Source organism: Stegodyphus dumicola, chromosome 5 (assembly GCF_044657685.1).
Source record: "Stegodyphus dumicola isolate Sdum_Otavi_A_Nest chromosome 5, ASM4465768v1".
Classification (NCBI taxonomy): domain Eukaryota; kingdom Metazoa; phylum Arthropoda; class Arachnida; order Araneae; family Eresidae; genus Stegodyphus; species Stegodyphus dumicola.
The window spans coordinates 61,813,034-61,825,693 of NC_140772.1; the positions used below are offsets into that span (position 1 = coordinate 61,813,034).

At 35.9% G+C, this 12,660-nt stretch overlaps 2 protein-coding genes across 8 annotated transcripts in view; one reads left to right on the forward strand and one right to left on the reverse strand.

Moving 5' to 3' along the window:
- LOC118185255 (uncharacterized) overlaps nucleotides 1-12,660 on the reverse strand; it is a 472,173-nt gene that overhangs the window by 309,845 nt on the left and 149,668 nt on the right. The window lies entirely within an intron of this gene.
- Nucleotides 6,761-7,393, forward strand: LOC118202772 (uncharacterized). The gene has a single exon (XM_035374968.1). The coding sequence runs from the start codon at nucleotides 6,761-6,763 to the stop codon at nucleotides 7,391-7,393; it is 633 nt and encodes a 210-aa protein (XP_035230859.1).

The following is a 12,660-nucleotide window of genomic DNA, read 5'->3' on the forward strand; positions in this document are numbered from 1 at the left end:
GTCATGGGAGTATATGTCTGCAGATATTGTAAGGATCTTAAGTTTTACTAACGTTTATTTTATTTTAAATCTTTACTATCACTTCTTATTTTCTACTTCCGACCAGAATTAAAAGCGTTAAATTATTTATGCAAAATTTGTCTGGCGAACACCAAGTACTTAAGTTGTGGCTTTTTGCCAAGCGAGAGAGAGGAAGGAGTTAATCGAAGCAGGCCGCTTGCCTTAGAAGTTTTATTCGGTTGCTGTTTGCCTTCCAGGCCAGAGGTTTAATCCTCGGGATAATTTTAAACGTATTGTAGTGTTAACAGTTCTCTGTACTACATACGGCTTCCTGTTAATATCCAGCCAATCTTACACGTAGGCCCTTGTTGATTATTCCAAATTTAAGTTAGAGTTTAGTTATATTTTATATTCTTACGTTCAGACTACAAGTAGTTGGTCTCTGTATTCCGAAGTACGGAAATTATTCTAAAGAGTGAAAAATAAAGGGTTTTGTATACCCTTCCTGTGTATCTTGTCTACTTCCCACAGTTATTGAACATAGCTTTAGTAAGCTCCCTGTTAGTAGTCAGGTCCTTGCATGTTCCCAAAGAAAGTAAGACGGAACACTGAACCTGATAGTGGCGCCCAACGAAGAAGAATAACCATGGCCGAGTTTCAAGAAGAACCTGTGCTGCCTGCAGAAGCGGCTCAATCCAGAAATGCCAGCTGCCACCCTGGAAGGATTTGGTTACATCGTCCAGACCATGCGCGCTTCGATGAAACCAGAAGCAACATTTAATGGGAACTCACCGGTAACCAGTTTTTTGGAAAAATTGGATGACCACTTCATGCTCTACCCCGTGCACGAGTTTCAAAAAGTTACCTTAGCTACCAGCGCTTTGAGGGGCCAAGCGCTTAACTGGTTCAAATGTATAGGCAGAAGTCTCTTGGGTCAAGCAGGAAGTCCCACCTATACTTACGAGAATTTCAAGACTGCCCTAGTAAAAGCCTTCCCTGTCGCAAGGGATCGTGCGAAATTAGAAACGGAACTTTTCAGCATATATCAGCAAAGAATCGAAAATCTCTCAAGCTTTATTTTAAGAAAAATTCACGTCTTCAAACTCTTGTATAGAAACCATCCGGATCCTGAGATAATTCAAGTGATTTTGCCGAGGTTACTTCCCCAAGTGCAAGACTTTTTTGAATTAAGGAATCCGACTACACTGGAAAAATTATTTGAGCTAGCAATCCAGTTTGAAAGTAGAAGAACGGCGGACATTGAAAGAAGACGCCAATATCAACAACGAAACCAATTTGGTGCGCCAAGACCACAGCAAAGTCAAGCACACGGCTGCGGAAGCAAAGTGAATCAGTGGGCAAGGAAACCCGAGCATTCAAAAACAGCCGGCGAACGTCGACAGTTCAATAGGAACCCAGGAAAAATGTCTCAAGGCCAGTGGAAAAAGAAGGAAAGCATGGAAATGAAAAATGATTTAAACTAAAACTTATTTCTGCTGACGGGAGGGTGCGGAAATCCGAAGGCGAAGAAAACTCCTCTTCCTTCAAGTTAAATACAGTAATGGTGAAAAATTTGACTCTTCCAAAGATTGAAGTGTTGGTGAATAATATCCCAGCCACCGCACTCCTGGATACAGGCGCGCAGTGTTCCTGTGTGGCAGAAGATTTTTTTAGGAAGTATTTTCGTAAATATCGCATATATAATTCGGATAATACGACAGTGTTAGCTGCGCAAGGAGAAAGATGTAAGTGCATAGGTTAATTACCGCTATACATCCGTATCAAGGATGAACAAGTAAAGGTTATGTTTTTCATAGTAAAGAATCTGCAAGCACATATTATCTTAGGAATAGATTTTCTTTCAGAGGCACAAGCAACGCTGGATTTTAATGAAGCGTCCCTTAAGCTGACGATGAAACCAGTTCAAGAAGAAAAGGCTGAACCGCTGATGTTAAACCTTGACCACCTGCCTAATGAAGAGCAACGAAGAATCCCACAAGTGGTAAGTGAATTTGCTTCGTTATTTAGTGATATTCCAGGATTTACTCAGGTTACTAACCATAGTATTCACACCAGAGATTCAATGCCAGTTCGCCACAAAGCATACCGGTATGATAAGAATAAGGAAAAAATTATAGAATGGCATATCACCGATATGCTACGTAAAAAGATCATAACGCCCATCTCAAGTAGTTATGCTAGCCCCGTGGTTTTATGTAAGAAAAATAATGACTAACCATTGACACATCCAAAAAGGTGGCGATTCGCAATTGACTACCGTAAATTAAACTCCATAACTAAATATCCGGTATATCCGTTACCTATTATTGAAGAAATTCTAAGGAACATAACATTGACCAGATATATGACGACTTTAGACTTAATGACTGGTTATTTTCAAATAGGGGTTAGGCCTGAGGACGTGCCTAAGACTGCTTTTATAACCAAGTCTGGCACTTATGCATTTCTGCGTATGCCGTTTGGCCTTTCAGGGGCGCCGGCAACATTTCAGCGATGTATGGACATTGTGTTAAGACCTGTTCTTGGAAAGTCCACATTTATCTATTTAGACGATATCATTATTACTAGTGATAATCTCGACCAACATGTACAGGATTTAAGACAGGTGTTTTCTTTATTAAATGAGGCCGGTCTAAAAGTTAATGTCGAAAAGTGCAAATTTGCAGCCACTGAATTAAAATATTTAGGTTACAAAATATCTCAGAAAGGAATCGAGACAGACGAATCAAAAATAATTGCTGTACAAAAGTATCCGACTCCAAACACGGCGAAGAAGCTCTCTTCTTTTCTAGGACTTTGTTCATATTATAGGTCCTTTATAAAAGATTTTGCAGCTATTGCTGAACCATTGTTAAAATTAAAAAGGAAGATTCTCGTGGACGGCCGAAGCCAATAGTGCGTTCGAAAAATTAAAGCAAGCATTAACGCAAGCCCCTGTGTTGAAATTTCCTGAAAAGGATGAGAATTTAGAAATTTCAGCGGATGCTTCGGATTATGCGGTAGGAGCGGTACTTTCACAAAATCAGCAGCCCATGGCATGTTTTAGCCGAACTTTAAATCAAACACAAAGAAACTATTCCGCTACCGAGAGAGAGGCACTTGCAGTTCTGTTAGCAGTGCAAAAGTTTCGAGTCTATTTTGGAAAGGCGCCAATAAGAGTGTACTCTGATCATGCGGCGGTAACTAGATTGTACTCAGGGAAAAACTTATCCCCAAGGTTAATAAGATGGGCACTCAAGCTACAAGAATATAATCTGGTAATCAAGCATACCCCCGGAAAGAAAAATATCGTAGCAGATGCCCTATCCAGAATTAAAATAGATGAAGAAGGTAATACTGTAAAGGTGGCAATGCTCACAGCATGTACAATAAATTCGTGAGAAACTGTAATAACCGAACTGGGTAAGGATCCTGAGTTTGGAAGCATTTATGAGTATTTAAAGGATCCTGAAAATTTTAGCCACCAAGCTATTGTGGCGATAAGAAATAGGGCGGCCCATTACGAACTAATAGATGGTCTATTATTTTATACAAAAACTGAATTCCAACAACGAATTTCGACCTGTTATCCCAGCTAGTCTTAGATTAAATATCCTGCAGGAGTTGCATGACAGCCGTTTAGCTTCTCATGCTGGTATTCGAAAAACTATACAACGCGTACGCGAGGCAGTCTATTTTCCTGAACTGCAAAAGTTAACAAGGTGTATGTACAGTCCTGCCCAACATGTCAAGCAGTTAATTATATTAATTTCCGCCCGGCCGTGTTTCTAAATAGTATTAAATCCGAATTTCCAAATGAAATAATTGGCATCGATTTATTGGGCCCTTTCCCAAAAAGTCAGTTAAATAAAAGTCGCTATCTCCTTGTTATGGTTGATCATTTTAGTAAGTGGACCGAAATTGTTCCCTTAAAACGAGCCTCCGCGAAATTAGTTACTGATTCTATTTTAAATAAATATATTTTAAAATATGGGGCGCCCCTAAAAGTTATATCGGATAATGGTCCTCAATTTGTAAGTAATGTATTTGAAGACATGTGCCAAAAACTGGGCATACGTCATTTAAAAATGGTCCCGTATCGGTCGCAATCAACTATAGCGGAACGGGTCAATAGAAATATAGTCAAAATTATCTGTAGTTATGTTAAAAATTTTCATAAAAGTTGGGATAACTATGTCAATGAATTTGCTTTCGCCCTTAGGACCGCAAAACATGATACAACGGGCAAAACTCCTGCTGAGTTATTTTTAGGCAGAAAGATTATAACGACGTTAGATAAATTATTTTATGTGCAACAAAGAGCCCCAGAATTTAAAATGGGTGATATAGAAAAATTAATTAAGGAAGCAAAAAAGAATACTGAAGTAGCACAGAGAAAACAGAAGTTTTATTATGATATGAAACGACGGGGAGTAACTTATAAAAGTAGGGGATGAAGTGTTAAAAATTAAACATTCACTTTCTTCAGCACCAGAAGATAAAACTGCCAAATTTTTTCCACGATTTGAAGGACCATATGTCATAGAAAAAATAACTCACGCTATAGTGGTGTTAAAAGCCAGAAATGGTGAAACATGCTCCGCAAAAATTGATCAAATAAAACCCTACTATTATCGTAATAAAATGCAAATTTTCAAAGATCTTTTGCAGGATCCGGCACGGCAGACACGGCAGGCACAAGCTCCAGAGGTGGAACAACGTCAAGCACAAGGACAAGCCATTAGGAGGCAGCAGCAATTGAAAAGAAAGTTTCCTCGTTGGAAAATTGAAGGTAACAAGGAAAAGAAGCCGTTCCACTATCCAGAAAAGAGAGCTCACGAACACCCCCAGAATGAAGAAGGGAGAAGTACGACGAATGTAAAGAAAGCCAGGAGAAATAACGGCAACTATAACCCGGCTCCCAAACGGAAGATCAACTCATCGGACAGGACTCTCCGCAGCAAATATCGCCGAACTGCGGAAGGGCCACCAGCGGCGGAGGAAAAGTTACAAAGAAAATTTGAACGGCCAGCAACGAGGTCCAAGCAGGAACGCGAAAGAAGTGTCCCGGTTCCGCTAACACAAGCTGCCATCAAACGGCCAAGACCACAGGCAGAGGCGAGAAAGAAGGTATTCAAGGGTGACCGAACTGGAGGAAAAAGAAAGCTTCTAGAGGAAGGCACTGAATGGCGAGCCCGCACAAGAAGGAGGATAAATCAAACCAGAATCTGCGCTACCTTCCAGGACTGGGCTCAGAAAAGAATGTCCGAATATCACAAAGATAAGTAAAATTTTATGTTACTTTGCAAACTTAAGTTAATCTTTCATTCTTACTGCAAGTGGCAGATTTCAAGAAGTTTTACCTCATGTGAGGTCTACCTTTATCGCCAAAAAGGCGAGAAATGAGTTGTTACTGATTTTGGTATTATGTTTTTCAATTACTCGCGCGTAAAACTAAAGTTGATGTATAATAGGAATGTGTAAATACTTAAATATTGTAAAAGTTATTGTATAAATTTTATTTAAAACATTCTGGCAAGAAAGAAGTTTTAGTCTGAAAGACTTTTTGAAATGTAGTATTTCAATGTAGAAGAATTGACACTTGCTTTGAAAAGAATAGAAGTTAACAATGTACTACTAATGTATGTTTTAAAATGCGTAAAATTAACGGCATGTTAATACTGTTTGTCTACGGTAAGAACACTTCCTGCCACGGTGTCTGGCGGGTGGCGGTCACTATAGCAACAGGGCTAGTATATTTCAAATAGGGACGAACCAAGGGTTGCTTTATTGTTATTTTGTTTTTGGCGACTGTTGGCTGAAGAGAAAAGAGTTTATCATTCGTCTTCTTGGTTTCATTCCAGCTGCACGCATCTTTTCTTAAGCCTTATATTATTACTATTAGCTATTTTTATTCTCGTTGTTATATCTTTTGTACTGGTATTTGTTCAAATTTGCTTCTATTTAGCTTGATATTCGTAGTGCTTTGTTAATCGCCAATTTTTTAAAATGCCCTTCCAGTTTAAGAAAGGTCAACCTTTAAAGTCTAAGGCACGTCAAATCGTGTACAATGTCGCAGAATTTTGCGCTTCTGAAGCTTCGGCGAACTCTTTAGTAGTTCCTCTTCTTCAAGTTTTGAAGAGAACATCGCAAGCTACTGGAGTATCGGAGTATACAATTTAAAAAAATTAAGCGCGAAGTATCAACAATGGGAGAAGATCAACTTCTAAATACGCCTGGAAAGAAACGTAAAAGCCCTGCTAATCATAAGTGCGAAATTGACGATTTTGACAAATGCATTATATGGCAGACTATACAAGACTTTTACATCAAAGAAAAGAAAGTGCCATCTGTGCGGAAATTATTGCCTGTCTTGAGGCAAAAAATAGACTTCCCGTGGCAAAAAGACTCATTGTGCAAAGTTTTGCGTTCGATGAATTTTCGCTGGAAGAAATGTGTTAACAAAAGAAAAATTCTTATCGAAAGACCTCACATTGTATTTTGGAGGAACAATTATTTACGCGAAATGAGGAAACTCAGAGCAAGTGGACGCCACATCGTTTACATTGATGAAACATGGATTGACAGCAATTTAACTTTTAAGAAATGTTGGCAGCATGATACGATTTTGGGCGCACAGATAAATGTCAGTTCCAGAAATAGACTGATTGTTGTCCATGCTGGCTCTTCCTCAGGATTTATTCCAGGTGCCCAACTTATATATAAAGCATCAGCTCAAAGCGGGGATTACCATGGGCAAATGAACTATGGAAATTTTGAAAAATGGGTGTTGGAAAAGCTTCTTCCAAATTTACGACCTCAAAGTGTGGTATGCATGGATAATGCCCCGTATCACACAAAAATTGAAGATCCGACACCCACGAAATATGCTACAAAGCAAACAATGGTAAATTGGCTGATGAAGAAGACGATATGCTGCGATCCCAAAATGCGAAAAGCGGAACTGTTCAGCTTAATAGAATGCAATCGTCCTAAAAAAGTTATATATAAAATTGACAACATCATAAAGGAAAATGGGCATCATGTTGTGCGTCTCCCTCCTTACCACTGTGATCTAAACGCAATTGAATACGTTTGGTCATCAGTTAAAAGACTGATCAGGGAAAGGAATGTGACTGGGGACTTAAGCTTGGAAAATTTGAAAAATTTAACACAAAAAGCTTTGGATGAAGTCACTTCTCAAGAATGGCAGGCGCACTGCAACCACGTAGAAAAACTTGAAAATTATTATTGGGACAAGGACGAACTTTTAGAAGAGATAGTGGATGGATTAATAATTCAAACTGGCAGCAGCGATTCTGATTCTGATTCAGAAGAAACGGAATCTTGCGACAGTGACTCAGATGACTTTTCAGATGTTATACCTCTATAAAAGTCCTCCACGAAGGCATCCCTCTTCTTCATCTGATAGCTTTGTCAAGTTGTGAGGATATTTCTAGGTTCAATATTTTCTTTGCCACTATGTAAATGAAAGATTACCAAAAGTGGGCAACAATGAGCCTTCGGCAGAGGCGAAATACCCTCTGTGGATAATAAAGAACACTGAATGGTTGCTTCATTTCCCATTACTGTGTTCTTGGGGACCACAAGCCTTGGTATAATTTGCTTAAAAAATAATTTTTAATCTTTAATTGAAATTAAATAAGTTTTGTTTTATTATGAAAATATTAATACAAAATTATATTAATGCAACAATGCTCACTGCAGTTATAAAAGCCAAATTTTGTATAATTATATAAATTTCGTATAATTTTAAAATATAAAATAGGTAACTGAATAATTTAAGAGACGTTAATTTTGTTCTGATTTTAACATTTTATTATGTTACAAGCTATTACAGTGTCTATAAAAAGCAGCATGATGCATAAATGGGCGCTGGTAATTAAGAGGCCCAGCAACGGCCGATCGGTAAAGTCACTGAACACTTGTAGTTCGGTCCGAGGTTTGAATCCCGTGAACGGGCTGGCTGCATGGGTGTTTTCCCCATGTGTAACGTGTATACGAGGCAGTTTTCCTTAGCAAGCCCTCCACGAAGGCATCCCTCCTCTTAGGCATTTAACCCTGGAGGCTTTCTGTAATCATATAAACCAATTCAAACCACTGGTAATTAAGTAAAAAGTAGTTTTGATTTTAATTTACCTTCGCTTCCTTTCGTCATTAAATTGACCAGCTTTTGGTTTAGTTTGAAGGTATGGGAAAAGAAGAAATGTTCGCAAAAAGTATTTATTGAGAGCATTTTTCTTCAAAAATAAGCACGGATTTTAAAATGCATTTCCCTATAAGTTATTTTGATATATTTTTACTCATTGTACATCTAGAAGGATGGCAAATTCAGCGACTTGTACCTCACACGGCAAAATCAAAGACCGTTCCTTGACTGCAAAAACTTTATTTACGCCATCAATTTTCATTTTCGGAAATTGAATGTTGGGGTCGACGCAAAGGGTCAACGAGCATTTTACTTGAAACTAAAACAAAATGTGAATATCGCCAAATCATCTTTAAATATGCCAAGGTGGCAAACTGAGAAGTAAATCTTCAAGACACCCCTACGAAAAATGGGTCACGGCTCGTTTCTACAGCAACAGACAGCCGCAGACAAACTGGCGAGAGCTGTTCTTACTGTAGACAGACAGTATGTTCTTATATACAATGTGAACTGTTATTTGAAATGTTAAGAAATACTATGATATGGTAAAAGTGAAAGTAATGAAAAAAAAAATTTTTTTTATTCGTGTGACTGAAAAAAAGACCAAATTATGGTGAATATGTGTTAAAGGTTGAATGAATGTAGTTAGGCTCTCTGACGCTACACTTCAGAGTTAGCCACTTTCAGAATAGTACCTCAGGGTTTAGAGTTGAAGATAGGGTCTGTTACGAGGTCTTGTCATGTTGAATTTTAACACGTTAGTGTTTTGATTGTAGGAGGCAATGTTGAACAGGTATACATAAACACATTCGTGTTTGGTGTTCTTTTACAACACATGTCAGAGAGCACGGGGAGAGATAATTAAAATAGTCATGAATGAAATAAGAATGTTAAGAGAAATATAAATATGCATGTTACTTGCCATTTAATTGTGTAACATTTCATTAAACTAGTTTTCCTTCCAGATCTCTGGAAGGAACCAGATTTGAATAAAAGCTCCTGTTTAGACGCAGTACAGATGAAAAATTGGGTGTCCATGGAGCTGCTATTGTAAAAACAATTTTTTTTTTAAATTTCTAGTTTCTAGTGAGAAATGTTTGTAAAAGATTGGCCTCGCGTTAGATTCTAGAGCTAAAAGTTTTCAACAAGGTCGTTTTAGACCTCAGTTTCAAACTAATTAACTCTGGCGGGAAGTATGTAAGGATCTTAAGATTTACTAACGTTTATTTTATTTTAAATCTTTACTATCACTTCTTTTTTCTACTTCTGACCAGAATTAAAAGCGTTAACTTATTTATGCAAAATTTGTCTGGCGAACGCCAAGTACTTAAGTTGTGGCTTTTTGCCAAGCGAGAGAGAGGAAGGAGTTAGTCGAAGCAGGCCGCTTGCCTTAGAAGTTTTACTCGGTTGCTGTTTGCCTTCCAGGCCAGAGGTTTAATCCTCGTGATAATTTTAAACGTATTGTAGTGTTAACAGTTCTCTGTACTACATACGGCTTCCTGTTAATATCCGGCCAATCTTACACGTAGGCCCTTGTTGATTATTCCAAATTTAAGTTAGAGTTTAGTTATATTTTATATTCTTACGTTCAGACCACAAGTAGTTGGTCTCAGTATTCCGAAGTACGGAAATTATTGTAAAGAGTGAAAAATAAAGGGTTTTGTATACCCTTCCTGTGTATCTTGTCTACTTCCCACAGTTATTGAACATAGCTTTAGTAAGCTCCCTGTTGTGAGTCAGGTCCTTGCTTGTTCCCAAAGAAAGTAAGACGGAACATTGAACCTGATAATATTTTAAAAAATGTTTAATATATTTTTAACAGCTACTATACTTCTTGGTGAGATAATGACTGCCAGTTTGAAGGTTTTGGGGTATCACAAACAAAAAGTGAAAGTTTCCAATTAACAGAATTTATAAAGAAACATGGAGAAGTGATAATAAATTTAGAAGATTCGACAGAAGTTTTCCATTACAATGACAATGCCCTAAATATCAATCAACTAATAGATATAGAGAGTATAAAAAAGCAAAGGTAAAAACTAGCCTCAATAGAGCTGTCTGTAATAAACTTTAAAATAACAGGGCAGTTCTTGAGGTGGTTATCATCCATATCTCCCTAATGACACAGAGGTAGGGATGTAACATAGCAGGCCTCCAAGTGGTGTACCCTGGGTAAATCTGTTACAGTGCTTATCTCCTTTAAGTAGCTCTCACTAATAGGGAGTAGTTACAGTGTAATATATATAGGCATTAACATATATATGTTATGGTGAAACACCGAAATCAGGAGAATGTCGACTTTCACCGAATGTCAACATTCACATAGTCTCTTGGTGTATGTCCGAAATATTTTCCAAATACTCTTATTTCTGACTTACACCGGTCAATGTCGACATTCACCATGTACTAATGGTGAATGTTGAACATATAACAATATTATATTTTCTTATCCGTAATTCAGTTGCGAATAAACGCACTTGAAACGTGAAATAAAAACTTAAGAACATGAGAACCTAAAACGCACAATACATTCAAAATGAGAAAGGAAAATAATAGAAGTTAAAAATTTACTTAATTATACAGTACGTTCTAAATGAGAAAATAAAATAGCAGTAATAAAAAACTTACTAAATTATGTCATTCAAATCTTATTTATTGCAGCAACTTAAACTATTATGGCACTTTATGACCTCTCTTTTCGACTTTCACCAGAGCATATCTGTGATTGTCGACATAGACCGGTGAGGGTCCGAATATACAAGAATGTAGTGAAATATTCGGTCTTTCACCGACGTATTTGGTGAATGTTGATATTCTCTGGTGAAAGTCAACATTCTCCAATTTCGGTCTTTCACGGTAACATATACACACACATATACAGTATATATATATAGAGAGAGAGAGAAAGGTAGATAAATATATAGATGTAAGACTAAAAAATATGTAAATCAAAAATCTAACTGCAGTAACTATAGTCCCTTAATAATACATTTTAATTTGACTGTTTCCCTCATTTTATCCTAAAAATAGCAACTACTTATAATAAATCTCTTTAAACTGTATCATTTCCAAATTAATCCATCTGATACATTACACAATACAGCTAATGCAGATATGCTTTAGTCAATCAAGATAACTCAAAATTAAAACTAACTCGCTCTGAATTATGATTTCATCCTGAGCATATTGCACTTGCTTTCTCCATACCAGCCTATTTAGTCCACTGCTTTGTTGCTCTCTTCTTACCAAAACAATATCATAAATATAATTGCTCTTTAACAGGCATTATTAAAGTGCCAAGTTATTTTGTGACCACAAATGTCAACTAAATAAAAAGGAATATTTAAATCTGCCTTGACTGCCAAGATTGTTTTTCATTAGACATCTACATCTATTTTAAATGAATCTAAATTATTACACTTAATTATTACCGACTTTTCATGATCTAATTTTGATTTAATAATTGCCTTTTGATTAGTTAATTAAATTTGCATCATACTGCACGAAATTTATATTAATGCATATCATCTTAATTTGAAGTTTCTCAACTTTTGTTTATATATATATATATATATATACTCATATAATTAATTTAAAGATATGTATTATTAAAGTGCCAAGTTATTTTGTGACCACAAATGTCAACTAAATAAAAAGGAATATTTAAATCTGCCTTGACTGCCAAGATTGTTTTTCATTAGACATCTACATCTATTTTAAATGAATCTAAATTATTACACTTAATTATTACCGACTTTTCATGATCTAATTTTGATTTAATAATTGCCTTTTGATTAGTTAATTAAATTTGCATCATACTGCACGAAATTTATATTAATGCATATCATCTTAATTTGAAGTTTCTCAACTTTTGTTTATATATATATATATATATACTCATATAATTAATTTAAAGATATGTATTATTAAAGTGCCAAGTTATTTTGTGACCACAAATGTCAACTAAATAAAAAGGAATATTTAAATCTGCCTTGACTGCCAAGATTGTTTTTCATTAGACATCTACATCTATTTTAAATGAATCTAAATTATTACACTTAATTATTACCGACTTTTCATGATCTAATTTTGATTTAATAATTGCCTTTTGATTAGTTAATTAAATTTGCATCATACTGCACGAAATTTATATTAATGCATATCATCTTAATTTGAAGTTTCTCAACTTTTGTTTATATATATATATATATATACTCATATAATTAATTTAAAGATGTGTATATTTTGATATGTATATTTAGCACGCTTTGAGCTATTTTCAAAAATGATTAAATTAATTACCTTTAAAATTTTCACAGCATACCAAGTTAAAATCACTGTTTTATTATCTTAGCTGTAGCATGCTTATATTTGTCTTAGAAGTATTCCAGAATATTTAAATTTCATACATTCATATTCAAGTCTGATATTAACTATAAGTAGATATCTGTGCCGTTTAGAGATTAACTTAATACTTAACATTCAAAATT